Below are 25,087 nucleotides of genomic sequence, written 5' to 3' on the forward strand. Positions count from 1 at the left end.
TGAGGGCACAGCTGCTGGGAAGAGGCAGGGAGGGAGCCTGTGGGATATGGGTCCAAAAGGTTGGAGAGTACAGAAAAGCTTTGGAAATTTTTCAGGGCTTGAGGAAAACTCTGTGGAGCGAGAGTTGGGGGAGCTGACTGGAAGGGGACTTTCACAATGATCTAAAAGCGTTTCCAAAGGGAATAAAAATCCTTCCCAGAAGAGGGATGTTAATCCAGCAGGAAGGGCAGAGCAGGAGCTGGAGGCAGCGTGATCTGAGTGGAAGTGAGAGCAGTGCTGAGGAATGAGTGTGGTTCACCACACAGCACCGGGAGCAGCGGTTCCCCCGGCACTGACGCCGCCTCTGGAGCTTGGGTTCTGCTCCCAGTTCCGGCGGAGGGATGAGTTCATCCCACGGAACCTGGGACAGATCTGGGTGCTGCTGAGCAGCTGACAAACTGCTTTTCTCCCAGCTGGAATGAAGTATCCCAAAATTTGGGATGCACAGCCCAGAAAACATCTTTGGTTTGTTTAATGAGCCAAAGCGGGGGGTGAGAAGAGGAGAACCCAAAAGGAAAACCAGGCGGGAGAATCTCAATTATCCACAACTTTCACCAAGTTATTCCTTAAAACTCCCAGCCAGGGCAGAGCAGCAGCTCAGCATCTGTTGGGATGTTGGCAGCATTAACCTCTGCAGGATTGGATTCATGGAGAATGTCCCAAATTTCCTCAATCCCCAATTGTTCCAAATGTCATCGATCACAGGCAGGATTTTTCCAAGGGCTTTTCAAACTCTGTATGAAGCCTGCAGTTGTCTCCACTCCAATTAAGAACTCGTGAAACTTCTTTTCCTATTACAAATTTTTCTATAAATAACAGAAATTACTGTACCCAGTGTTTGCCTCAACAGCTTGAACTGATGGAAGAGCAGAGACTTCAGCAGAGCTGATAAATTGCTGTTTGCTGCTTTAAAAACCCAATTATGGAATGTTTTTGTTCTGTTCAGGAGCTTGGCAATAGCAGGTCAATGGATGGAGCAGTTTAGTGTTTGCGACGCTATTGTTCCCCCCATTTACAGTTCACATTATTGTTTTATAAGTATTGAAAATTCAAGTTAAAACAGAAGTCATGACAATTGTTGGGTTTTTATAGAACTAGAAAAAAAGAGAATATTTCCTGTACTTTCTGAAATTCCTTGTGAATTTAAGAAACAGTTATTTACCACAAACTTAAAAAGAAAAAGAAAAAAAACCCATAAACTTGGTAAAACCACTCAAGTTTTTCTGTCTTCTTTTCTTTTCCCTCCCTCTTTTTTTTTTTTTTGTCTTAACAGCTCTGCTGAGAGGAAATTCCTCCCTTATGTAATATATTTTGAAATCCTCTCCTCTCCCCACTCTTTTTGGCAGCTTTTGGATGGCTGGAAAAACTTTGTGTATGTTTGGAGTTGTCATTGAAACTAATGTCATGTGAGAGTCTGCTCTGTGATCCCCAAACATCCACCCAGCTCCTTCCCCTATGGATCCAGATGCCTCCTCCCAGGCCTCTCCAATGGATGTTTTGGATCCATAGGGATTCATCCCTGGCCTGTCTCATGGTGATTTTCCTCAAGCCAAGAAATCCTGATTTTTGTCTTGCTTAAACTTCATCTCCCAAGCAATAAATGCTTCAATATCCAGGGATGTTGTGACTTGTTTGCGTGGGAAGAGATGCTGAATATTCCCTTTTTTAGGGCATGGACAAGATGGAGTCTGGAGCAGGAGCTGCAGGTTTCATTGGGAAGGTTTTGCTTGTTTTTTTGCTGCCATTCCCAATTTCTTGTGGCATATGGAGTTGATTAATTAGCAATAGGCAGCCTTGTGTGAGGGGAGCCGTTCTGTTGGAAAAGCAGATCCTACAAAGCAGCTGTTTTCTTTAACAATAATGAGGAGAAAAAATTCCATTACTCCGTGGTTGGTTGCTTAACTCTGGATATCTGCAGTGTGTAAGGGCTGTGTAAACTCTGAGGGGCTTTTCCAAGCATCCAGAGCAGTTGTTAAATGTAAAACTACCAAGAATTGGGCAGCAGTTTTGTCCTTGTGCACAAAAAAAAAAGTGTTTTATTGATGTCACTCATCACAACATCTGGAAGGGACAGTTATTAACTAATTACTGAATTTTGAGGAACCAAATTAAATTAATTACTAATGCAAATCCTTCTTGCTCCTCCCCAAGGTCCTGTGGTCTGATTCTTCGGTGACGTTGGTAACCAAATCTTCTGCTGAAGTGACTGAATTTATTTCAAAGGTAAAGACAATAAGAAAAATACTTTGAAAATGAAAAAAAAAAAAAAAGTTTTGTCCCTCTCTCTAATTTTGTTCAATGACACTTTTCAAAAACTGCCAAGATAATTCAGATTGAATTTCATAAAATATTTGATTTATAACTGGCAGTGGATTGAATCTCAGAAATAACAAGACTTCTTTTCACTTTTAATTTGTTATGTCCTCCCCCTTTAGCTATCTCAGCTGTATCCAGAAGAAAACTTGGAGAAATTCATTCCCTGCTTAGCTGGTCCAGATTCATTTTACCTGGAACGGAACCACATGGACCTGGAATCAGACCTGAGGTATGCTGGGATTTTGTGGGGGTTTTTATTTTGACACTTGGCTTATTTCACCAAGAAAAAGAAAAAAACAGGAAATAGAAATATTATCTCCATATTCTAAATTACTTGAAAGAAATTAGAGCCTGATCCTAAGTTTTTTTCCTTGATGTTCCATTAATTCCAGTGCATAACAATTTTTCAGGAATACTTTCTTCAGAAATACAGATGGTAATAATATTCTGTATTAAGCTTCCTGGAGAACTGATATTTCCTCATTCCTTGTGAAGAACAAATAGAGGATCACTGGCTTTGCAAAAGTTTATTTTGGACTCAAAAATAATCAGAATTGCTTAAAACAACTGCTGAAAACTCAGGAGAAAATAGAAGCATGAATATTCACCCATCTGTATTGAGGAATGGGTTGTGGGGATTTTTTTTCCTCCTTTCACAGAGTTTTTTTCTCACTTGTTTTAGGTTGTCCTAGTGTTTATTTTATTTCAATTTTAAAAACTTAAGTATGTATTTAGATATTATTAAATGATGACATTTTTGGAAGCCTTTAACAGCTAAGAAATTTTTGAAGCCTTGGCTTGTACCTCCTCAAATTATCACAAATCATCTGGCCATTATTTAATATAAACCAGCATTTTAAATATCATAACCTGTGGCAGATCACATCAGGTTTCTCTTTCTAAATATTTCTAATATGATTTTCCTAGGAGAAGGAGAGACTTAAATTCTTTTCAGCTGCTACTGTCTTTATCTACACAAAATGAGATTATTGTAATATTAATATTATTCTGATCCTGATACAATACCATTATAAAATTAAATGACACTTTAAAATATTAATTAACTTTATTAGAGCTTCTCCTTTACACTTTTTTTTCCCTAAGCCAGGGTGGATATTGTTTTTCCATAGGCAGCAGCCAGCAGGTGCATGCCTGGATTATTTTTCATGGCAAGCAACATTCCCATTCCCTTGCTGTGCTCCAAGGAGGATCTGGGAGGCTGCAGGGAATGTGTGTGGCTGCTGTTTGGGAACAACAGCCTCTCCAAATCTGGGTTAATGGAGCAGCAACTGCACTGCCAGAGCTCTGCTGCAGTTCTGGAGCAGGGAAGAAGCTGCTCCGAGGTGCTGCTCTGCTGTGAAATTCAGCAGTGAACTCTGGGGTTTCCAGCTGGGAAGCACCTCTGGGTGTGTGGAGGTGCAAAGTTTTGGGAGATTGGCATTTTTTTGTGGAATCTCAGAATGGTTTGGGTTGGAAGGGACCTCAAAGCTCATTCCATGCCACCCCTGCCATGGGGAGGGACACCTTCCACCATCCCAGGCTGCTTCCAAGCCCCATCAAACCTGGCCTTGGGCACTTCCAGGGATCCGGGGACAGCCAGAGCTTCTCTGCCAGGGCCTCCCCATCCTCCCAGGGAAGGATTTATCCCAAATATTCTATCTAAATCCACCCTCTTCCAGCTCAAAGCTGTCCCTCCTTGTCCTGTCACTCCATCCCTTGTCCCAGGTCACTCTCCAGCCTCCCACAAGCCCCTCAAGGCACTGGAATGCTGCTGTAAGGGCTCTTTTCCCTTCAAAGAGGCACAGGGAAAACGTGACAGAAGTTTTTCCCTAAACTGCCAGACTCTGCATCTGCTGTTTATCTCTAAGAGGAGGAAATTCAATAACAGATCCATCTCTATTTTATATTCATCAGGTTCTTGCATTTGAAAGGCAATTTTCAAGTTTACATTTGAACATTTTCTGCCTTAGAAGTGTTCAGGGTTCCTAAATGAGGCATCTTTGCTGAAACACTCACCAGAGTGAAAACAACCCAGGGGTAACAGGGATTATTAAGAATAAGAATACACATAAATTTCCAGAATTCAGAATTGCATGGTGTTTTTCAGCTTTTAAATTTCCAATCTCATTTCCAAGTGTGTTACCCAGAGTGCAATCCTGATGGATTTGAGAGGCTCTAACAGAGCAGGGGCTTTGTTTGCTGCAGGTACCTGGCCCCGCTCCCTTCCCATGTGGTGAAAAACGACCACGTCAGGAAGTTCTTCAGCACTTCATCTCCCTCACAACAACTTCAGAGCTCAAGTGAGTTGAAATAAAGTTAAAACAATATTTTTTTTGTACTGCATTTCATAAACTGATGCCATTTGTGACTCTGTTCCTTGTTTCCAGATCCTGGCAACCCCTCCCTGTATAAAGTAGGAACTACGCTGGGAACATCTGGAAGGTGAAATATTTATCTTTACAACTCATTTTCTTAAGAGGCAATTTTCATGTCCTTCAACAAAACCCAGACCCTCTTCAAGGAGCCAATATTCCTGCTTCTTCTGCCACTTCCATATGGAAAGACCAGAAATTTCCATAGGATTGTATTTGGGTGTCTTTACTTCTTTTTAATAATGCAAAGGCCATTCTGTCAAAAGCTTTTTTAAATCACAGAGAGGCAGCAGAATATTTAATATCTGTGATTATTAAGGAAATGATTGAAGGAAAATTCTGTAAGGTGAGGATCAGCTTCACCCTTTGCCAGAACTGCCCTGTTTTACTGAGCTGTGGAACAGGGCAGGTACAAATCCACACCTTGGCTCCAACGGGGCGGTTTTTCCCAGAATCCCAATTTCTGTGACCGCAGCAGCTGAACTTTGGGTGACACAGCTTATCCAACGTGCTAAACCCAACCCTGTTCCTATTTTCCAGACCTATATGTGGGGTGGCTGGAATTCAGTCTTCCCAGAACCACGTCCAGCACTCGGCTGCTGCTCCCGTGTCTCTGCCCCACTGCTCCCACTCCGGAGGCGCCGGCTCCTCGCTGGGCTATCGCTCCCAGATGGAAACCTCCTCCCCAGCCATGCTGATGTCTTCCAGCCCTCAGACCCCTCAGACACAGGAGCAAAACGGGATCCTGGACTGGCTCAGGAAGCTGCGCTTGCACAAATATTACCCTGTCTTCAAACAGCTCACCATGGAAAAGGTAGGGCAGGAAATGGGGGGGAAGCAGCCAGCTTTGAAATTATCCCCATGTTCTCCAGGCTGGGAACATCTGCACTGAGGATCACACGAGTTTCTGGCGCGTGCTGGGGAGGTTTTCACTTTCTGAAAGCAATAATGAACTGATGAAAACCTTGCTGTTTTCACTCTGGGTTGTGTCCTGGGCTGTTCAACAGCTGCTGCTTCTCCCAGGCTTCCTCAGGGAATGTTTGGAGATCCAGCTTGGATGTTGCTTTAGGAGCTCTGCTTGGCTCCCTGGTCATCCCTTTGTGTGCAGGAGATACCTAAATATGCTGATTTCTCTTGATTTCTGCTTCTTGGTTGATTTTTCTCCCAAAATATTTGGTTATCCTCATTTTAAGAAACAGATTTTCAGAGACTCGTGGCATGGATATGAACATGAGTGAGTGAGGTTTGTTTGCATTGTAAGAGTCCCAGATAACACCTGTGTGTGCTGGATTTTATCAAAACAAGGTTTTAGAGCTTTTTTTCCCAACTCCATTGGGAGATTGCTTGTCCTCTGTCTTTTGCCCTGGAACGCCCTCCAGTGGAGGGAGGGCTTGGGCTGAGCTTGGTGCTGTTTATGGAATATTTTATGGATTTAATTTCAATCTCTTACCAGAGACTTCTGATTTAATTTTCTTCATTATAGAAAGGAAATATACTGGTTTGTTTTTTTTCCTTTAATAAAGTAGTAAAACTCTGTATTCCAGTATATTTTAACAAAGCAAATATTATTATGCATATTTCACTGGCTTTCATTTTAATTACATTATAATATAAATGTCTGTATCTATCTCTATATTTTATCATTAAATTTACTATTGGTGTATATTTTCCACTGCACTTCTCAGGTAAATTTTACTGGGAAAACTGGAATGATTTTCTAAGATCCTTAAATTCACTGATAGCATCAAGTTCTATTTTAATTTAATTCTATTTTAATATGTACACGAATAATTTCAGCTTTATTGTGACTGGTAAATATGAGCACACTCTTAATTAAATTAAATCTGCAGGTGTTTCTTTCATGCCAGTCCCTCACACTTTCCTTTTACACTATAATTGAAAACTGGAGTAGAGAGTTTCTTTGAATTTAAAAATGCTTTTAAAGTTGGCTTTTGGAAATGCTTTTCACTGAAAATGGGGATAAGAATATTCCAGCTTATAAAACTAAACATATTTTTACTTTCCAAGTTTCTGAGTCTTACTGAGGAAGATCTGAATAAGTTTGAGTCTCTCACCATGGGAGCAAAGAAGAAGCTCAAAACCCAACTAGAGCTGGAGAAGTAAGTGAGGGCTGGGGGAACTTTTTTTAAGATCAAAAAATGCAAATTTTACAGTGGTTTTTGCTTCCCAGTCCACAAACCTACCATGATTCCCACCTGGAGATATGGGTGATTATGAGCTCCATTACTAAACAATATTTAGTGCTTTCTGGTTTACTGCTGCCTGGTCAGGATTGTTATAAGTATACCAAATTTTGAAATCTAAAAAATATACATATTGTGTTTAGGGTTTTTTTTAAACTTGTGTTTAAACTTGCAAAGATTTTGGGCTTCCCAGTCACTTGACACTGATGGGAGCTGTTGGGTTTGCAAGCCCAGGGGATGCACTCCCAAAGTCAGGCCTTTTTTTCCTAGGAAGTGACAATTTTTTGGCTCCAATCCATGTGGATGCTGCTTTGGGAGCTGTCTCAGTGTCCCACGGTGACACCAGGGAGCTGTGACAGCCCTGATGCAACAGATTGTCCTGGTTTTTCCATCTCCACTTACAGGGAAATGTTTATTCTGCAGCTACTGCTGCTCCTTAAAAAGCAATTAGAAATCCAAATCTGTGCCCATTTATCAGAGCTGCCTTGGCAGCTTTTTTCAGCAGTCTTAGTTTTTCCAGAGTTTGTTTGGAAACGGAAAACTTGGGACTGTGTTTGTTTTCTCTTTGGGTTTGGTGTGCAGGGCTGGGTTTGGGATGTGCTGACATAATACATGACAGAATTTTAGAGTTCAGTCAGGGTTTGGTGATGTTTTACCCTGGACAAATAAGAGTGTAGTGTTGTAATCAGATGGCAAATAGTCCAACCCTAACTGCTGGCAGTTATGGTCAGCACTGATGTGATTTCCAAGTGTTTCCATTTGAAATGAGCACGGCATCAGTGGATTGTTCAATGGGCTTTGTCTGCTTTGGGTTCATTCAGAAAAGGATTTCTTTGTGGTTGTGTTTTAACCAGTTTCATGCTTCTCTCCATCACCCTGTAGGGAGAAATCAGAGAAACGGTGCCTAAACCCCTCCACACCTTCCTCAGTGAGCAGCAGTGGGGTGGCCAGGGTTCCCCCCACTTCCCACGTGGGGCCTATCCAGAGTATCCGGGGCAACCACGCTGCAGGTAAGGGGAGCAGGGGACACTGCTGTGCTCAGCTGTGCCTGCACAAGGCTCAGCTCATTCCTGTGCTGCTGCTTTATCTTCCAAAAGCTTTCCCTATTATTGCTTAATAGGGAGCAAGGAAAAAGTCTGATTTCGGTGATTATCGGGGGAAATAAAAAGTGACTTTTCCCACGGCTCTGGTGGGAATGGGCAGCTGCTTTGGCTGGGCTGTTCCACCTCTGATGTATCCCTGAGCATGGCTGTGTTCTCCTGAGGTGCTGTCAGTGTCACCCCCGTGTCCCCTGTCCCTGCAGAGCTGCGAGTGGACGTGGATCAGCCAGCCCACCCCCTGCCCCGGGAGGGCAGCTCCTCCGAGTACTCCAGCTCCAGCTCCAGCCCCATGGGCATCCAGACGCGGGAGGAGAGCTCGGACAGCGCCGAGGAGAACGAGAGACGTAAGCAGAGCCCCCCAGCCATGCCCCGTGCCGTGCCCAGGGCTGTCCTCACGGCTCCTCTCTCCCCAGGCCTGGAGCTCCACCTGGACGCCTCGGACAAGGAGAAGCCGGTGATGCTGCTGAACCATTTCCCCTCGAGCTCTGCCCGGCCCACGGCCCAGGTGCTGCCCGTGCAGAACGACGCCGGCTCGGGCCCCGCCGCCCACCACGCGCTGCCCATGCAGATGCTGTCCCCAACCCCCTCACACATCACCCCCATCCGCATGCTCGGCTCCGTGCACAAACCGGAGCGCGGCTCCGCAGACATGAAGCTGCTCTCGTCCTCTGTGCACTCCCTCTTGTCTTTGGAGGAAAGGAATAAAGTGTCTCCCGGCTCCAGGGGCAGCATCAAGATGGAAAAGGGCTTTGGGAACGCCGTGGTGGATGTCATGTCCTCGTCCTCTCCTCACCAGCCCTTGCAGGTGCTGCCGGGGGGTGCCGAGAGCAGCTCCCCCACGTCCACCATGAGCTTTGGGCCTCGCACCAAAGTCGTCCACGCTTCCACTCTGGACAGAGTGATCAAACCAGCCCAGCAGCCAGGACTCATAGTGGAGACGAGCACTGCTGCCACGGTGACGTCCAGCACAGTCTTCCACGTGGCTCGTCCGCCCATCAAACTCCTGGTGTCCTCGTCTCTTCCCACCGACTCCGCCATGGCCGGACAGACTTCCTGCTCCAGTAATATGCAAATAACGGTGTCCCCTGCAATAATCAACCCCCGGACTGCTCTGTACACAGCCAACACCAAAGTTGCCTTTTCTGCCATGAGCAGCGTGCCCGTGGCGCCCATGCAGGGCAGCTTCTGCGCCAACAGCAACGCGGCCTCCTCCAGCAGCCACCCGTCCCCGTCCTTCACCACCATGGCCAACCTGCCCAGCTGCCCCGCGCCCAGCTCCAGCCCCACGCTCTCCTCCGGCGCCGACAACAACTTCTACAGCAGCAGCAGCAGCAGCAGTAGCAGCAGCAGCGGCGGCGGCGGCGGCTCGGCCGGGAGCGTCCCCGTCCCCAACCAGAACCACCACCACCACCACCACCAGCAGCCGCCGCCGCAGCCGCCCGGCTGCATGGTGTGCAGCTCCTGCGGCTGCAGCGGCAACTGCGGCTCCAGCGGCATGACCGTCAGCTACGCCAACTATTTCCAGCACCCCTTTTCGGGACCTTCCATGTTTACTTTCCCTTTCCTGCCCTTCAACCCCCTGTGTAGCAACGGCTACATCAACACGCAGCAGTACAACAGCAGCACCACGTTCCCCGTGGTGCACACGGCCTACAACAGCGGCCTGGCCCCCGACTCCGTCATGGCAGGACAGTCCACCTTCGCCGTGCCCCCCATGCAGAACTTTATGGCAGGCACGGCCGGGGTGTACCAGGCACAGGGAATGATGGGCAACGGCAACGGGTCAAGTCACAAAAAAAACGGGAACCTCTCCTGTTACAACTGCGGGGCCAGCGGGCACAGAGCTCAGGACTGCAAACAGCCACCCATGGATTTCAATCGGCAAGGTAAAGGTTGGGGGGGACACAGAGCGCGGCCTTGAGCCCTGCCCGTGGGGTCTGATGGCATCTTGGAATCTCTGGCTTGTACAAATATTTTGTTATTAAAAGTTGATGTTCTGATATATTGGCAAATTTTAGGCAGCCCCGGCGGGAGGACCCAGGCGAGGCCTCGGGTGTGATCTGTGGGGTTGGCGCTGTTTTTTAGTGGGAAGTGGTTTTTAGGGAGGGAGGAAACATCAAGGAAGGGAGGGAGCTGCTGTGGACAGGTTGCAGCAGAATCGCTGTTGCTGCTTCTGCCTTGTCAGCCAGGTCAGCTTTGGTCATTATTTCAGTTTCCCCCGGAATTTTACAAACTGAAATCTCTGTTCCTCTTCCCTTCCTGCCCAACACAATAACATAAATGAAGAATTGCCATTCAAACCCTCCTGAAGGTCCTGTTTGCTGCTGTAATTATTTTATAGGGTATGTTGCTTACACACTTACAGCACAGGCTTCTCCAGGAGAGAGCTGAATCCTTAATTCCAGGAGGGAAACAGCTAAAAGAGAAATGCTACTTTACCAAGAGTACTTTTTAGTCCCATTTTTCTTTTTTATTTTGGTTATCTTATGTTGAGATAATCTGAGAGTGGTGTGGGTTAAAAAATGAAATACAAACTCTGAGTGAAGAGCACTGAAGTTGCATTTGACATGGTGCATTGTCTGTAGTCTTTACCTGGATTCATTTTTGTGTGGTCTCAACAGTTTGAACACCATAAATTAACAAGTGTCAGGTGTTGGACAGCAATTTACAGCAGGAAAAAGGTAAATACTGAGTGGAATTCCAGTGGTAAATGTTTTGGTAGTGGCCAGGGGGAAGCAGAGCTGCTGCCTCATCAGTCCTGAGTGGGAGAACTTCAGAAATGCAGCAATCTAATGCTTTTTATGTTGGATTTAATTTCATTAATTAAATTCTCATTTAAAATCTGCCAATTTTTTCACAAGGGCATGGGCTGACAGGACAAGAGGAAATGGCCTTAAGCTGAAGGAGGGCAGGGTTAGATGGGATATTGGGAATAAATCCTTCCCTGTGAGGGTGGGCAGGCCCTGGCACAGGGTGCCCAGAGCAGCTGTGGCTGCCCCTGGATCCCTGGAAGTGCCCAAGGCCAGGTTGGACAGGGCTTGGAACAACCTGGGATGGTGGAAAGTGTTGGGATTGGAACTGGATGATCTTTAAGGTCCTTTCCAACCCAAACCATTGTGGGATTCTGATTCCATGAAACAAAGTCGTGCCAGCCCTAAATCTCCACCCCAGCTCCAATGGTGCATTCCATGAGTAAGAAGCAGCAGGTTGGTTTGGGAAGCTGTGGGAGGTGACTGATGTGTAACCCCTGTGTCCCTGTCCCTGTCCCAGGTACGTTCAGGCTGAAGTACGCCCCTCCCTCCGAAAGTCTGGACTCCACAGACTGAGGTTTCCCCACTGACACCACGATGCTGTAAAGCCATGGAGAGCGACGGAGATCGAACCACAAAACTGAGACGTCCAGTTGCTGTTAAGCTTAATGTATTTTTTAATCCAAAGGTGCTTTACTTTATTAGACTAGGTAGAAAATCTAGCTTAGGGGTGCAGCCAACCCAGTTTTGATTGCCAAATTCAAGCTTTGTTGTTGGAACTCCTGACTCTGTGTCCCCGGACCGATGGATGGATGGATGGATGGTGGAGCTGGCCAGCTGCAGTTCCTGCTGGAAGTACAACATCCCCTGGACTTTTCTGGCTGGAGAACGTTGCCACAATGGGACTTTTCTAAGGTGAAAGGCCTGACTCCAGGGCAGCTCTGTTCTGAGGTGGAAGGTAGGAGTGGCCAGAAGGACTTTGGCACCCCTGGGCTAGGTAAAATGTCTACTTTTTTTCAAAAGTGATCAGGCACTAATCTCTGGGATTTTTAAGGATTGCACTACAGAAGAATGTAAAACTCTTCAAGCTTTCTGCACTTTTAGCAGACAGTGTCACTCTGAGACCAGTGCAAGAGGCAAAGAAGTTCCAACCTTTACAAATTGGCACCAGCAGGCTTACGGGACTTAATTCCACAATAAAAATCCTAAAAAGTCTCTCTTTTCCCTTCCAAAAGAACACACACGGCAGTTTCACTTCCTTCTGGAAACAAACTCGTGCTTCATTGTCTCACCTATTACTAGCTAGTGCTGGCTTCCCAGCACTGGAATAAACTTAGTTTCCAAGGGTCCAAGTCCCAGAGACTCCAGAGTCATAAAGGCTTCAAGGATATTTTCCTGTAATACACAAAACCTTTACGTCCTGTTACTGTATATAGGTCTCTTTCACAGAAACCTTATTATTCTGCTTTTGTAAATGAATTTTAAACCATCCTAAAAAAAAAAGGAAAAAAAAAAAGAAAAAAATTAAACTAAGAACTCTGGCAGCAGAGTTGATAAGCTTTTGCTTTACTTTATATAAAATACCCTTTGGCTCCTACCCCAGGATTCAGGAGTGGTGGGAGTCAAACATGTAAAAGGTAGTAAAAACTTCATTATTATCAAGACTTGGAAGGATTTCTTGTCGGCCTCCTTCGTTGCAGTAGGTTGTAGATGAGTAGCTTTGGTGTTAACTACTTAGTCCATCATTTGTGGGTGACAAATCTAAATTAGGACTCGAGAGGAAGCCAAACCCATCTCGAACTGCTAATTTGAAACACTTTGGTCCTGTCTGGTTGAAAGAAGATCCTAATCCTCATGGCTCCCCCCTCCCCGCTCCCCCCGGGAATTTGACGGCATTAAATGGGTGAGGCCTCCTCTGTAAAAGTGTCTGACAGAGAGATATTTGCATCCTGTAATTTGGGAGACACCTTTAAAGTCTGAAGCCTCGTTTACACTCGGAGGTATTCCTTACAGCAGGATGAATCCATAGGATTTGTAGTGGAGCAGTGAGTTGGGAAGTCCTCTGGGAGCAGGAGGGTTTGGAGCTGTGCAGGGATGTCCCCAGGAGATGGGAGCTCAGCCCTTCCTGGGCCGTGCTCATAGGAAAGGAACATTCTGGGCCATCCCTGTGTCCCTGTCTCTCCAAGGGCAGTCCCAGCCCCGCGGGATCATGAGCATCGGGAGAGCCTCGGGAACGCGGCTGGGCAGAACCAAACTGGGCCCAGGGAGGGATCCAAAATTGGAATTTGCAGAACGGTTGGTTTAAACGAACAAACAAACAAAGATTCTTTTTATTGCTATGCAATAAGAACCCCCAGATTTGTGTATCCCCAGCCCAGCTCCTGCTCCCTCTTGGCTCTGCCTGCGTTTGAGGACGTTCCCTGTGTTCCCATGAACAACCTTCAGACCTACAACACTAAAGGGATGAAAACTGACAATGCAATTTACTTTGCCTTAATGAGCTCGAGACAATGGTAGGAACAGTCTGTCCCACTGCATCATGCCCAAGGAAAACGTGCAGTTCCATGTTTACTATTTGCAGCTTTGAGGGTCTCTCCAGTGGCCTGGAACATGTGCTGAAAGCCAAACTTAGTGTTACTGTTATTATTATTATTGTTATTATTTTTTTCACTTTTTTTAAACAGTATTTTAAAATTGTATTTAAAGAAACTGTATTTCAACACACACGTGAGTGTTCAAAACCCTCTTGAAACAGCAAAAAAAGGCAGCAGCAAAAAAACAAAAAAAAAAAAACAACAAAAAAAGGTAATTTCTTTACCAGTTGTGTTTTGTTTTACTGCCCAAGGCTGGGCACAGTTGTGTCTGATCTTCATCACAGAAAAAACCATATCAAAAGGACTGTAAAACTGAACTTCTGTGCAGCAAATTGTTTCATTCCTTTCTCCAGAGCTTTCTTTAGGATCCTTTCCTGTGTGTAGAGTTAAGGCTGATGTTTCCAGCAAACTGTTTCATTCCTTTCTTTGGGATTGTTTCCTTTGTGTCAAGTTAAGGCTGATGTTTCTCCAAGTGGCTCATGGCTGCATTTGGGTGACGCTTTGGAACGGTTGGGTCTGGGTTTGGAGTCAGATCCAATCCAGAAGGACCTGGAGGCAACGCAAGTGTCCGAGAGGAAAATCTGGTGAGCCAGCAGCAACTTCAGAGCCTTCCCCAAATCCCAGTGAGTTGGGGCTTCAGACCTGCCAGTGAACACCCTCCACTCTGTACCCAGAACAACCAAAGTTGGTAAGTCCAAACAGAGCACCTTAATTCCATAAAATTATCCTTAATCTGTTCTTAAAAGGCACAAATCCACCTTTTTACCCCTAAAAAAGCAAGGCAGCTTGGGTTGGAATAGTAGAGCTCCAGCTGCCCTGCCTGAAGGAAGCAGTTCTTAAACCCTATTTTTGTACATTGAAAGATGGAGATTTCAAAGAATGTTATTTAGCCCTATCTTTGTCCTGCAAGTATAAAAAGAATGAATTCTCCAGATGGATTTCACTGTGGAATGGGAATGATTTTTCAGTGTAAGAGGGAAGGGAATCCCCAGTCATCTCCACGGAGAATCAGCGAGGAGCCTTTCCCAGGGGAGGGAGCAGCGGGTGGTGCAGTTCCAGCTGCATTTTCCATTTGATGATGGAAAGACTCAAAATAGGATGGAATTTCCAGCAAACTCCTCCTCACTCTGCAAATTAAGCATTAATAAATATTCTGGGCTAGATCCTAATGGGGAGAGCAGAGAGGGAGGAGTGGGAACTGAGATACTGATCAGAGGGTTCCACCCAACTTTATTGAAAACTACATTTGAACCATTATTAAAGTTTATCAAAACTGGTTTTTATTCAAACCAGCTCTGGCACACTCAGCTTTTTGTGAAACCTTTTCATACCACGGTCATTAAATCTTGGCAAATTAAGCACCAGACTTCCCAAATTAACAGTCCAGCACCAGGCCTTGGCCATTCCCCCAGATCCCGTTTCCTCTCCGGGCAGAGATATCCTGGGATGAGCCAGGCTGGGGCAGAGCAGCGCTCCTCCCAAAATCCTGCAGGGGAGCAGAGCTGTGCCAGAGGGAGCCTCGGAGAGCTGGATTCAGGCTAGTCTGGACCACCTGTAAATGGGATGAATATGGGCAAATCTGGATAAAAATCCACATATTGGAGCGTTTGGGAGAGTAGGAATCACTTTGGCTGGTTGAGGCCCCACAGCTCTTGTAATAAACCCTTGGAATTACCCATTTGTTCCCTGAAATTTTCTTGATGTACACACAAGAACTGTGTTGGTACTGAAGCAGAAAGCAAATCCTGTGTGTTTTCAAGTGCAGATTAACAGCTTCTCTTGGACATAACTTTCCATTAGGAATGAAGGAAATTCCTGCTCCATTTGAGCCATTTCTTTTACTTCGATCACTTCTAGTATTACAAATTCTGCATGTAACTTTATAAATATTTTAAATAGTTTTGTAAATATTTAATATTCAGCTAATTTGATTTTGAATTGTAAATGTCAAGTATTCTGGTATTGGGATTTTTATGTTTTATTATACTTTGTTAAAAGTTAAATTGTACATTTTTAGAATGTTTTTATCTGAGTAAATTTAATGTATGGAAAATAAAGAGTTAAACAGAATCCCTTGGTATTGGCTTTCATTTTAAAGGGATTCAGCTGTGTGGGGGCTTCTCCAGCTTGGCAGTAGCAGGGAATTATTTTTAATTCCTTTAATTATTTTGCTGTGAAAACGCCTAGGAATAAACCACACGAGCCAGAATTAAGTCGGGATGTAATCCATCCATATCAGCACTGTATTAATTTTAAAAAAGCAACATTTGTACAGGAATATCAGTCGATCACGTCGTAATTACAAGTACAGTTGTCAGTTATGAGTTAAACGAGTTCTTACACGAACAGAACTAAACAGAGAACAAGCCGCATCGAAAAGTTCACGTCGGAGTAAAAACACAAAGGACAATAAAAAACGGGCAGAGGGCCCCGGGAAGGAGATGCATGCAAAGAGTGGAGGAGGTACGAGGTGGAGGAGGTGCAACGCGTGCACCCCGCGCAGTGCCAGGCGCTGGAGTATTGCTTCTGTCCCCGCCAGAGCTGCCGGTGACACCGGTGCCACACGGACACCGCGGGGATCCCGCCACGCCTCGCTCGACAGCACTAGAGAAACACAGGTTTGTCCCACGGGAGAGCTCGCCTCTGCACAGCCCGCTCCAAGCCCGGGACACAGGAGCCTCCAGCCGTGCCACAAATCATTTGTTCGTCAACTCCCGGCCCTGAGCTGCTTCTCCCGATTCCCACGGGAACGGCCGGCCTCCGGGCTAGGGGCACGATCCTATGGATCGCTGGAATCCAGCTCAGATGAACACACAGGGATTGGGAATTCATAACAGACTGGAGTTTATTTCAGTGTTACCTGTTTGGGTGTGTATTTTACAGTTAGACACTTCCTAAAACTACGATAAAGCTGTGGTGTTTGGTATGAGTATTCCAGAAACCGGCACCGCCGGAGCGTGCGGTGCCCAAAAACCGGAGACACAAAGAGTTGTCCTTCCCCAGCTCACCCCAAGCACTTGCCTTAACTCCCTGCAGCACTGACATGAGTCCGATGGAGCTGCAGAAGAAAAAGCTCCCCTTTGGAACATTAAAATGCATTTGCCCTCATGAGAAACCTTCCCATTTAAAACCAAAAAAATTTAAGGAATCGTAGGGAGATTTTCCAGCAAATTCCAGGAAACACTCAAGTTCCTCCATGGTGCCTGTTTGCTTGTTAAAAGTAAATCCCTTTCTCTGCAAGTGTCACATGCACAATTTGGGCTCCTTTCATCAGGTCCAGACCTGTAAATGTGCCTGTGTGGAATATTATTAGGGCAGGTTTCAAAGCTGGAGGTGCTCGTCTGTACTGTTTAATAGTCACAAACAAGGCAAGGTGAGATGAGACACCTGCTAAAGCGAGACTATGCTAAGGACTGAGAGCGTAGGTGACATCCGGTTCTTTCCCTGGGGGGTGTGTGGGGTAGAGTGGGGGTGATGGCCAAGGGTCAACCCAAATCCTAGGCTAGGGCTGCTGGCGTGTCCTAGGCGGAAGCTGGCGCTCCAAAGGTCTCCTGGGAGGCGTAGACCATGTAGAGGAATCCATCCTCGTCCTTCTCGCTCTCGTACACCTCGGAGATGGGCGTGGACACGCTCACCATGCTGTGCCCGTTCACCAGCAGGAAGAAGGCCTGGTTGGAGTTCAGCTGCAGGCGTCGCCTGGGAAGGGGTGAGGGAAAGGAGGACAAAGGACAGATGGCAAGGGACAGTCCTCAACACTGACGGCAGCAAGGTCATAGAGAATCAGGGAATGGTTTGAGATGGATTTAAATAAAACTCATCTCGTTCTGACCTCGGTCATGGGCACCTTTCCTTGCGTGTCCCCACCCAGCCTCATCCCTGAAAACTGGACTGGATTGCTCCACTAAATCCAGGCAGAGCCCTCACTGAGGGGAAAAGCTGCATTCCAGAAGGGCATTGAACTGGAGGGGCTGAGAAGAGGCACCCCTGGCATAACCAGGGACCTCTGGCTTGCAGCTTACTGAAATGAGAACCCAGAGACCATTAGGAAGACTGGTAAAGATGGGCAGAGCTCACAAAACCTGGGCAACTTTTAAACTCACTTTGTCACCAGCTCTGTACCAGCCCGGGTTTAACCTTGGAGCATCTTGCTCCCTTCTCCTCCCTCAATCCCTCCCTCCCAGGAGAAGCATGGTGGGAAGGGCAGGGAGCCACAGGCTGCACAAACTGCCTGGCACAGCAAACAGCTGATTTCTGGATTTCCCCTGATCATTCCAGCTCAAGGGAAATGGGTGTTTCTGCTAAACTGCCTCCTGCAGAGCAGGTCTGCAGAGAGCAGCTCTCTTCCCACTCGATAAACACAAATGAGTAACAGCAACTCAGGAGTGTGGAGCTGTCACCAAAGCAAAGAAAGAATAGATCAGAAGAGCTTCCTGCTGCTTCCACTCGCTGCTGAGGGGCAGCAGCAGCTGGAAACAAGGATTTATTTAGCTCCCAACCACAGCCCTGGACAGGGACCCTTCCAAAGCCAGACCCTAATCACTCCAGACACAGCAGGCTGAGGGAAGGCAGCAGCTCTCCGAGGTTTGGGAAGGATGGGCTTTGCTGTGCCTCACTGGAGCTGACTGAGGCCCAGTCTGGCTGGTACCAAGTTAGTTATTAACAGTAAGGCCAGAGAAAAGAGGTGGGAAAACCCTTCAGCCTGCAGTTAACCTCTTTGCCCAGGGCCTTTCACATTCCTGAGAAACTCTGGAACCTGGTTCCATTCTCCAAAGCCCTATCTACCTTTCTTCCTCCTGTAGGAGCTGGGATTTGCCTGTGACAGTTTTTGTTTGGACACCCTGGACAACTCCCACAGCCCGTGGCCTCCACGAACCAGCTCCTGCTGCAGCGTGACCATCACAAAACAAGCTCTGGGTTGCTGCTCACTTCCCAGTTACCACTGGAGAACCCTTCCTAACCAAACACTGCTGCTGAGCCAGCAGAGATGCACTGCCAGCAGAATTTCTGACCACACTTTTCAACCACACAATTTCCAGGCTGTTTCCCTCTGCCTTTCCTGTAAGCTGAGCAAGCAGCGAGGGCAGGACTCAGCTCACTCACTCTGGCTTGAGTTGGTGTTTCCCAGGCCTCAGGGCTGTCACTGAGGGAAACTTCAACTCCCAAAGGATGCCACCAGCATCCCCAAGCAGCAGCACAGAGCTCTGGCTCCAAGCCCAAACTCCCCAGTGGGTGGGAAGAGGCAGCCACTCCCAAGGGGGACTCCCTGGCAGAAGAAAGGAGGCATCCCAAAATAGCCAGGCAGGAAATGCTGGAGCCCTGGGCAGAAGGACCTGTGTCAGACAGGGATTCACAGCCCCAGACTCCCTCCTACAGCTCTGGGAATGTTATTTCTCTTGGAAGCAGACTACCAACCCAGCTCTCTTCAGAGTGGGGTTTTTCCAGCAAAGCAAAACGGAAAGCACCTTCTGGATTTGTCCTGGTGCTCATTAGATAAATTTTCCATTTAGACCTCCCAAGTGCACCGGGGGGGGAATTAACAAAGCATCACAGTCCAAGGTTGACCAGTTCACACTGGAATCCCAGCAATACTACCTGATAATTTTGATTAGCTCGCTCATGTTGACATGATCTGGCACCAGGAACTTGGTCTTATCCAAAACTGGAAGCTGCTTCTCTCCCTTGTACCTTTCAATGATCACCTGAGAAGACACACAAAAATCAGGAGATGTGAAAGGCAGGAAAGTGTCTGGTGCCCTCATCTCCCCACTCCCAGCTCCATTTCCCTTCATCTGTGAATGTAGCATCTCCAATCTGAAAATGAATCTCCAATTCATGGTTGGGCTCAATTATCTTAAAGGTCTTTTCCAACCCAAACAATTCTGTGTTTCCATGAGAATTAATTATCTTCACATGCTCCTCTGTTCTGCTGGCAAGAGTCACTGCACAGAGGGGTAACACACAGGGATTTTACAAGCACACATCCACAACTTCAGCAATTTTAAGAGAGTTCCTTTGCTGCAATCATTTAACCCAACACTGAATTTACCCAGCAACAAGGAAATCCAAGGAAAGATCAAGCCCACTTCCCTCTAACACACTGCAGTGGCTGACCAGGGGTTTGTGCTGCTATAGAAATCTGCCAGATCAAGCAGTTTTCACTGGAATTTCTCCAGTTTCAGGCCGTGTCTTTAACAACTGCCACGCTCCAGATGACTCTGCTGTTCCATTCACCTCCCATGGTTCCTCTAATACATGAGAAAAAGCTACTTTGGAAGGATATAAACCCTCCAGTTTCTAAATTAAGGACCAAAATTTCCTCAAGGATGCCCAGGAATCAGTCACTCTGCCAGGATTAGTGTAATAACCAGTTAATTCACAGAGAAACTACAGATTTCCCAATCTAAGGAACACCCTGCCCAGCAACTGAGGGTAGTTCCTGCTTTTAAGAAGTGATCTCAGAGCTCGTGTGCTCCCGTTTCCACAGCCATGTGGGGTTTGTTGATTTTCAGTCAACAGGAGCTATGTGACACCAGTCCCTTGGATCCTTTCCATGCTCACAGGGTCTGGCTGTGTTGAGTTTAAAAAGCTGCACAGGTGAAGAGATGCTGATTGAATTCTACCAGAGAAAGAGCCTTACCTCAGTTGAAATAAATGCTGGCTCATTCTGGGTAACAAAGCCCCACTATTTTTAAGCAGTCAGGCCACAAGCAGTAGATATTTCTAACAGCAGAATGGAGGATGTTGGCAGCACAGGAGGGATTTATTATCTAGTGTGACATTGCCACCTTATCTCATCCAGAACTGCTGATGACAACAACGAGGCAGTGAGTGGCCCAGCAAGACTCCAGGGATCCCAGCAGGGATAGCTGGGAGTTTGAATCACCACATCTCCAGCAAGTTCCTTAGGTACCTCTGAACTTTTGGTTGGAACCTAGCCATGGCTGACTTAAAGTGAGAGTTTTGCCATAAATCCCTGGCTTTCAATCTGTGGTCACAGAGCTTGGGGACTGTGGCTAAGTGGTCTCTGAAAGGTGAGTGAAAAAGCAATATTTGTCAGGAAACAGATTTGCAAGGAAAGCACCTTTTGGAAAAATGAAACATTCCAAAAAATCCCTGCTGTGAAGTATTCCTTGTTCCTCTAGCCAGGTGCACAGGGAAGGAGCAGTGGCAGCTCCAAGGTGAAGGAGTTTAAAGCCCAAGGAAAACCTTTTTGTTTGTGTTTCTACAGCAGCTTCCATCAGTGAGTTTGTTTAGGGGACAGTGTGCAGCAGCTGGTTCACAGCAGAATTTCCACACATTGGGGTCACCCAATCTCATCACAGAGCCAAAGTTCAGTTCCCTCTGCTGCAGAACTCATCAGTGACAGAACTCAATCCACGCCTTTTGCTTGTAGGCTATTCCCTGCATTTTGAACTTTGAGGATGCCGTAAGTAAAATAAAACACAAACTCAGGCAGCATTTGGAGCTGAGCAGCCAAAGAGCGACGAGGTGAGGAGTGATATGCAGTGAGAGCTGGACAGCCCAGCAGCATTCCTGGAGACCTAAGCACGAGCCCATTCCCAGGAGAAAAGCATTTCTGTCCTTCTCAGCACAGGCTGATGAGCAAATCCCTGTCTGCCTCTACACTCCTGTCTACTCTTCTTGATGAGCCTCTGAAGACTCTTAATTCGGAAAAGAAAACCACAGAGAAGAGCTGAGCGCTCTGGAGGATCTCAGAGCTCAGCTGGGGTGTGGTTTTCTTCCAAGTTACAACACACAGCTGCAAAACTCCGGAAACGCCACTTCCTCCAGCCCCTGTGAGCACCTTGCTCCACCACACCAACCCTGAGGATTACTTCTTGAGAATGCTCCTGAAATCCAGGCTTAGCCACCCTGAACAGCCACATTTGCATTTGGTCTCCTTGGGACAGCTCTTCCACAGGTTTCTAACTGCTAAAAAGAACATGAGACTGGAAACTGAAGTAAAAAGAACTGGACTTACTGGTATTTTAGTGGGATGCTGATCCCGAATCAGTCGTACATCTTCCACTCTTTGTTCTGCAAGGGATTTAAAAAAAAAAAATCTGTTCAAACATTCACAGTTAATGCTGTTATTTCCTTATTTCTCCACTTCTGAAGAGAGGGACCATGTGTCTGGAAAAGCCAGAAGAGGAAATTCAGGCAAAGCAATTTCTAAATGGGCCAGCACTATCAGGAGTACAACGTTTCCTGTGTCAACTGATGCCCTGCTCCTTAACCCAAGGTGACAAGCGCTGTGTACACCTGCCTGGCACTTCTAGAAAGTGTTAAAGGAGATCCTTTCCACACCCCCTCACTTTCTGCCCAACTGAAGCCCACATTTAACCTCACACAGTTAAGGCCTCAAATTACACCACCCAAGTTAACAACTAAATACCCTGTGCTATTTCTGTCAGGTCCCAGAAGAGGAAATGGTCAACAATTATTTGAACCCCGGGACTGGCCCAGGCCTGGCAGCATCAGCTTTCCTTGTGCGCTCTCCTGTTACCGAATTCCAGGTTTTATTTTGACTCGGCCGCACCCATTGTTGCGGGAGTTGCTGGAGGCTCTGCCAGACCTCCACATTTTGCCACTCTCTGTGCCAGTTTTCAGGATAAAGTTCACCTCTCCTCAGACAGAAATATTAATAGAACAGCTATCATGAACCGGGCTGAAGTACACGAGGCAGAGTAAACAGCCCGGCTGCTTTCAGGGGCCGCTCATCCGTGCGTCCCCTGCCTGCTCTCAGATTCAGTGAACTCAATTTTAACCCCTCTGGTTTGCAGCAGGACGGGGCTTTCCAGGCTGTTTTCAGGTTCCAAACAGCTCCGAGAGAGATGATTTAGTGTTGCATCATGGCTTGAACACACACCTGCCTAGGGAGAGAAGCACTTAGGCCAGCTCCCCGTTGGAATGCTAATGGCAGGACACTCAGCAATAACATCCCTCAGTCTCCTCAGTCCGTGTTTGTGCCCATGGAATAAATACATCCTCCTCACGAGCCCGGCAAGGAATGCAGCTCCCGTGAATCACTGTTTGAAGCTGCAGGTGAATCAAGCAGAACTCAGGCAAGGAGCACGCAAAGCCTTCACCTGAAAGCCACCCCACGTCCAGAGCCACATTCCCACAGCCCAGCAGGAGCGCTTCAAGGGCAGAGAGTTCCACCTCGTTAAAATACTTTTTAAGATTAACCAGAAACACAAAAGATACGTGGAGAGAGCGAGACCAACCATCCACCTGGCAAGCACTAACTTTTCAGCTGGAACAGGTTTGTTCACAGCAGTGTTATTCAGCACAACTCCCTGGAGTAGAAGGAACATAAACCGGGAAAATCATGGAGATTATTGTGTGTGGCGTGTTCAAAATCAGGCCCCAGTCAGCCACAGATAAACACTGTTCTCTGACGACAGTAGTTGCAGTGGCAACTGCTTGGCTGCCATCCTAGCTGAACTTAATACCTGCAACAGAGGCTGCTGACAGGCGATGGGGTCAACAACAGTTTTGGAAGGCTCTGAGAAAAGGGGCAGCATAAACACAGACTTCTGTCAGCTCAACGTCGTCCCCGCTTCACTGCAGGGAACGGCTTACATTTACCACAACAGCAAAGGCAAGGGTGGGCACATCACAAAGCTCTCTTAAGCAGCTTGACTTTAACCCAAAGGCAGGAAGAAAGGAAAATCTGGATCAATTACTTCCACCAATTCCATCTCACGTACGGGATTTTATAGTTCATGCAGAAATAGGTTACGCTGCCAGTTCGTGTTACCCTCGCAGCGCTTCAGCCTCCCTCACTGACACACATGAGCAGATCCCGAGCCCTTTGATTGCCCCGGTCCCATCCTGAGCACACACACACGGAAGCGTGGCACGGCTCTATCGAGGCTGTTCCTTCTCGAAAAGGTCTAATCTCATTTTCCCAGCCATCATTACACAGCTCTTTTCCATGCCCTGCTAGTTTTCAACAGCCAAACAGAGACGGGAGCCACACGCCCCAGTCCAGCCGCGGCTGCCCGGCTGGAGAATTCCTCTCTCCGCGCCAGGCTCCGGCTGCCAGCGGAGCTTTAATTCCGCTGCCACAGGCGCACAGGCCGCCGGACACTGAGCAGACACCGGAGGGAAGGGCAGGCCCAGCTCCTGGCACACACGCCGAGGATGTTTCCAGGCTCCTGGGAGTTTTGCAGTCGATAATGGATGATGCCATGAAGAGATGTCCCCACCCCGAGCCCCTCTCCCAGCGCAGAGCTCAGGCGGGCACAGCCCAGCTGCCACCCCACACTTCGCGACACCACAAAACCCCCCTGTCCCGAACGGCCGGGGTAAACAAGCCCGCACACCGGGCCGGGCTTTCACTCCGCCGCAGCCCCGAGCAGGCCGGGACAGCGGGGCAGCCCCGGGCCCGCTCCGCCCGCGGCGCTGTCAGCAGGAGCCGCCCGGGGATCTTCGCTGCTCCCACCGCCATCGGCCCCCTCCCCTCCCCTTCCCTTCCCTCCGCGGCCATCTCCCCCCCGCAGCCCGCCGGGGCCGGGAGCATGGGCAGGCCGCACCCCACCGCGTCCCTCCCCGCGGCGCTCACCGAAGGTGCGGCGCTGCTTGAAGCTCTTCTCCGAGGGCATGGCGGCGTTCGCTCGGCCCGGGCCCGGCGGCGGCTCTGCGCGGCGGCAGCGGACACCTCCGAGTGCCGGCGCCCGCCCCCCGCGCCGCCACGGCCGCTCGGCCGTCAGCTGACCCCGCGTCAGCGCCGGCTCCGCCTCAGCCCGCCGGCATCTTGAGTGTGGCACCGGGACAGCGCCGGCATGGCCGCGGGCCCCGCTCGGTGACACACGGACATCGGGCCCCGCTCGGTGACACACGGACATCGTGGGCTGTGTGACTGTCACGGTGCCTGGTCCGTGCTCCCGCTCTGTGGCACGCAGCCATGGCCGCCCCGGTGCCGGGCTGGCTTCTCCTCAGTGACACGGCCATGGCCAGCTCGGTGCCAGGCTGTGTTCTCCTTTGTCACACAGCCACGACCACCTCGGTGCCAGGACATGTTGTCCTTTGTGACACAGCCATGGCCACCTCGGTGCCCTGCTGTGTTCTCCTCAGGGACACGGCCATTGCCGCCTTAGTGCCAGGCTATGTTCTCCTCAGGGACACGGCCATGGCCACCTCGATGCCAGGACATGTTCCCCTTCAGCAACAAAAAAGAACAATCTCCCCAGGAACGTGGTGGATTGCCCAATGCTGAGCACTTTTAAGATTCAGCCATCTAGTGCACATGGCGCTTTTGCCAAGACAGGTTGGGCCGGATGATCCTTGAGGTCCCCTCCAAGCTGGTATTCCATTATTCCGTGATTCCATGAACTCGCAGCCTTGTGGCCCACAACGTCCCCTTCAACGTGAGCACTTTTCTCCTTGCAGAAGTGCAAGTAGAATGATCTGTCACCAGTTTGCCTTCACATTGATGTGGATATGTGGTGGAGTTTACATTTGAAGAACGACATTTTAGGAGCAGGTGCTCCAGTTCTCTTGGAAGCCACCCCCCGGTCTCACGCGGTTTGTGAGGAGTTGATTAAATCACAACTTCAGTCACAGATACCACGTTGTGAGTAAAACTGCCCAACTGTTTCCTGCTTAGCAGCTTTCTGACACAAGCTGTTGGCTGGAGCCTTTCAGCTGCATCTCTCTTTCTCTCACATACATTCCCAGCACCGCGTTTTGAAATTTAAGGATGAT

The 25,087-nt window shown here is 47.9% G+C and overlaps 2 protein-coding genes across 2 annotated transcripts in view; one reads left to right on the top strand and one right to left on the bottom strand.

Moving 5' to 3' along the window:
• ZCCHC14 (zinc finger CCHC-type containing 14) overlaps positions 1-15,445 on the top strand; it is a 49,599-nt gene extending 34,154 nt beyond the window's left edge. The window contains exons 4-13 of the mRNA XM_015640013.3: positions 2,191-2,262; positions 2,475-2,584; positions 4,561-4,655; positions 4,743-4,797; positions 5,268-5,541; positions 6,756-6,847; positions 7,814-7,941; positions 8,235-8,375; positions 8,445-9,917; positions 11,302-15,445. Coding sequence (XP_015495499.1) covers positions 2,191-2,262; positions 2,475-2,584; positions 4,561-4,655; positions 4,743-4,797; positions 5,268-5,541; positions 6,756-6,847; positions 7,814-7,941; positions 8,235-8,375; positions 8,445-9,917; positions 11,302-11,357 — 2,496 coding nt within the window. The 3' untranslated portion in view covers positions 11,358-15,445. The remainder of the gene's footprint in view (positions 1-2,190; positions 2,263-2,474; positions 2,585-4,560; positions 4,656-4,742; positions 4,798-5,267; positions 5,542-6,755; positions 6,848-7,813; positions 7,942-8,234; positions 8,376-8,444; positions 9,918-11,301) is intronic.
• A 139-nt stretch (positions 15,446-15,584) lies between these two features.
• Positions 15,585-24,107, bottom strand: MAP1LC3B (microtubule associated protein 1 light chain 3 beta). The gene is made up of 4 exons (XM_015640014.1): positions 23,946-24,107; positions 21,357-21,412; positions 18,968-19,074; positions 15,585-17,071 (listed from the first exon to the last, which is right to left on the bottom strand). Exons 1-4 carry the CDS (start codon positions 23,983-23,985, stop codon positions 16,897-16,899), a joined length of 378 nt encoding a protein of 125 aa, XP_015495500.1. The 5' UTR covers positions 23,986-24,107; the 3' UTR covers positions 15,585-16,896.
• Positions 24,108-25,087: the final 980 nt, after the last annotated feature.

The sequence above is a fragment of the Parus major genome, chromosome 11 (genome assembly GCF_001522545.3).
Source record: "Parus major isolate Abel chromosome 11, Parus_major1.1, whole genome shotgun sequence".
In the NCBI taxonomy this organism is placed as follows: domain Eukaryota; kingdom Metazoa; phylum Chordata; class Aves; order Passeriformes; family Paridae; genus Parus; species Parus major.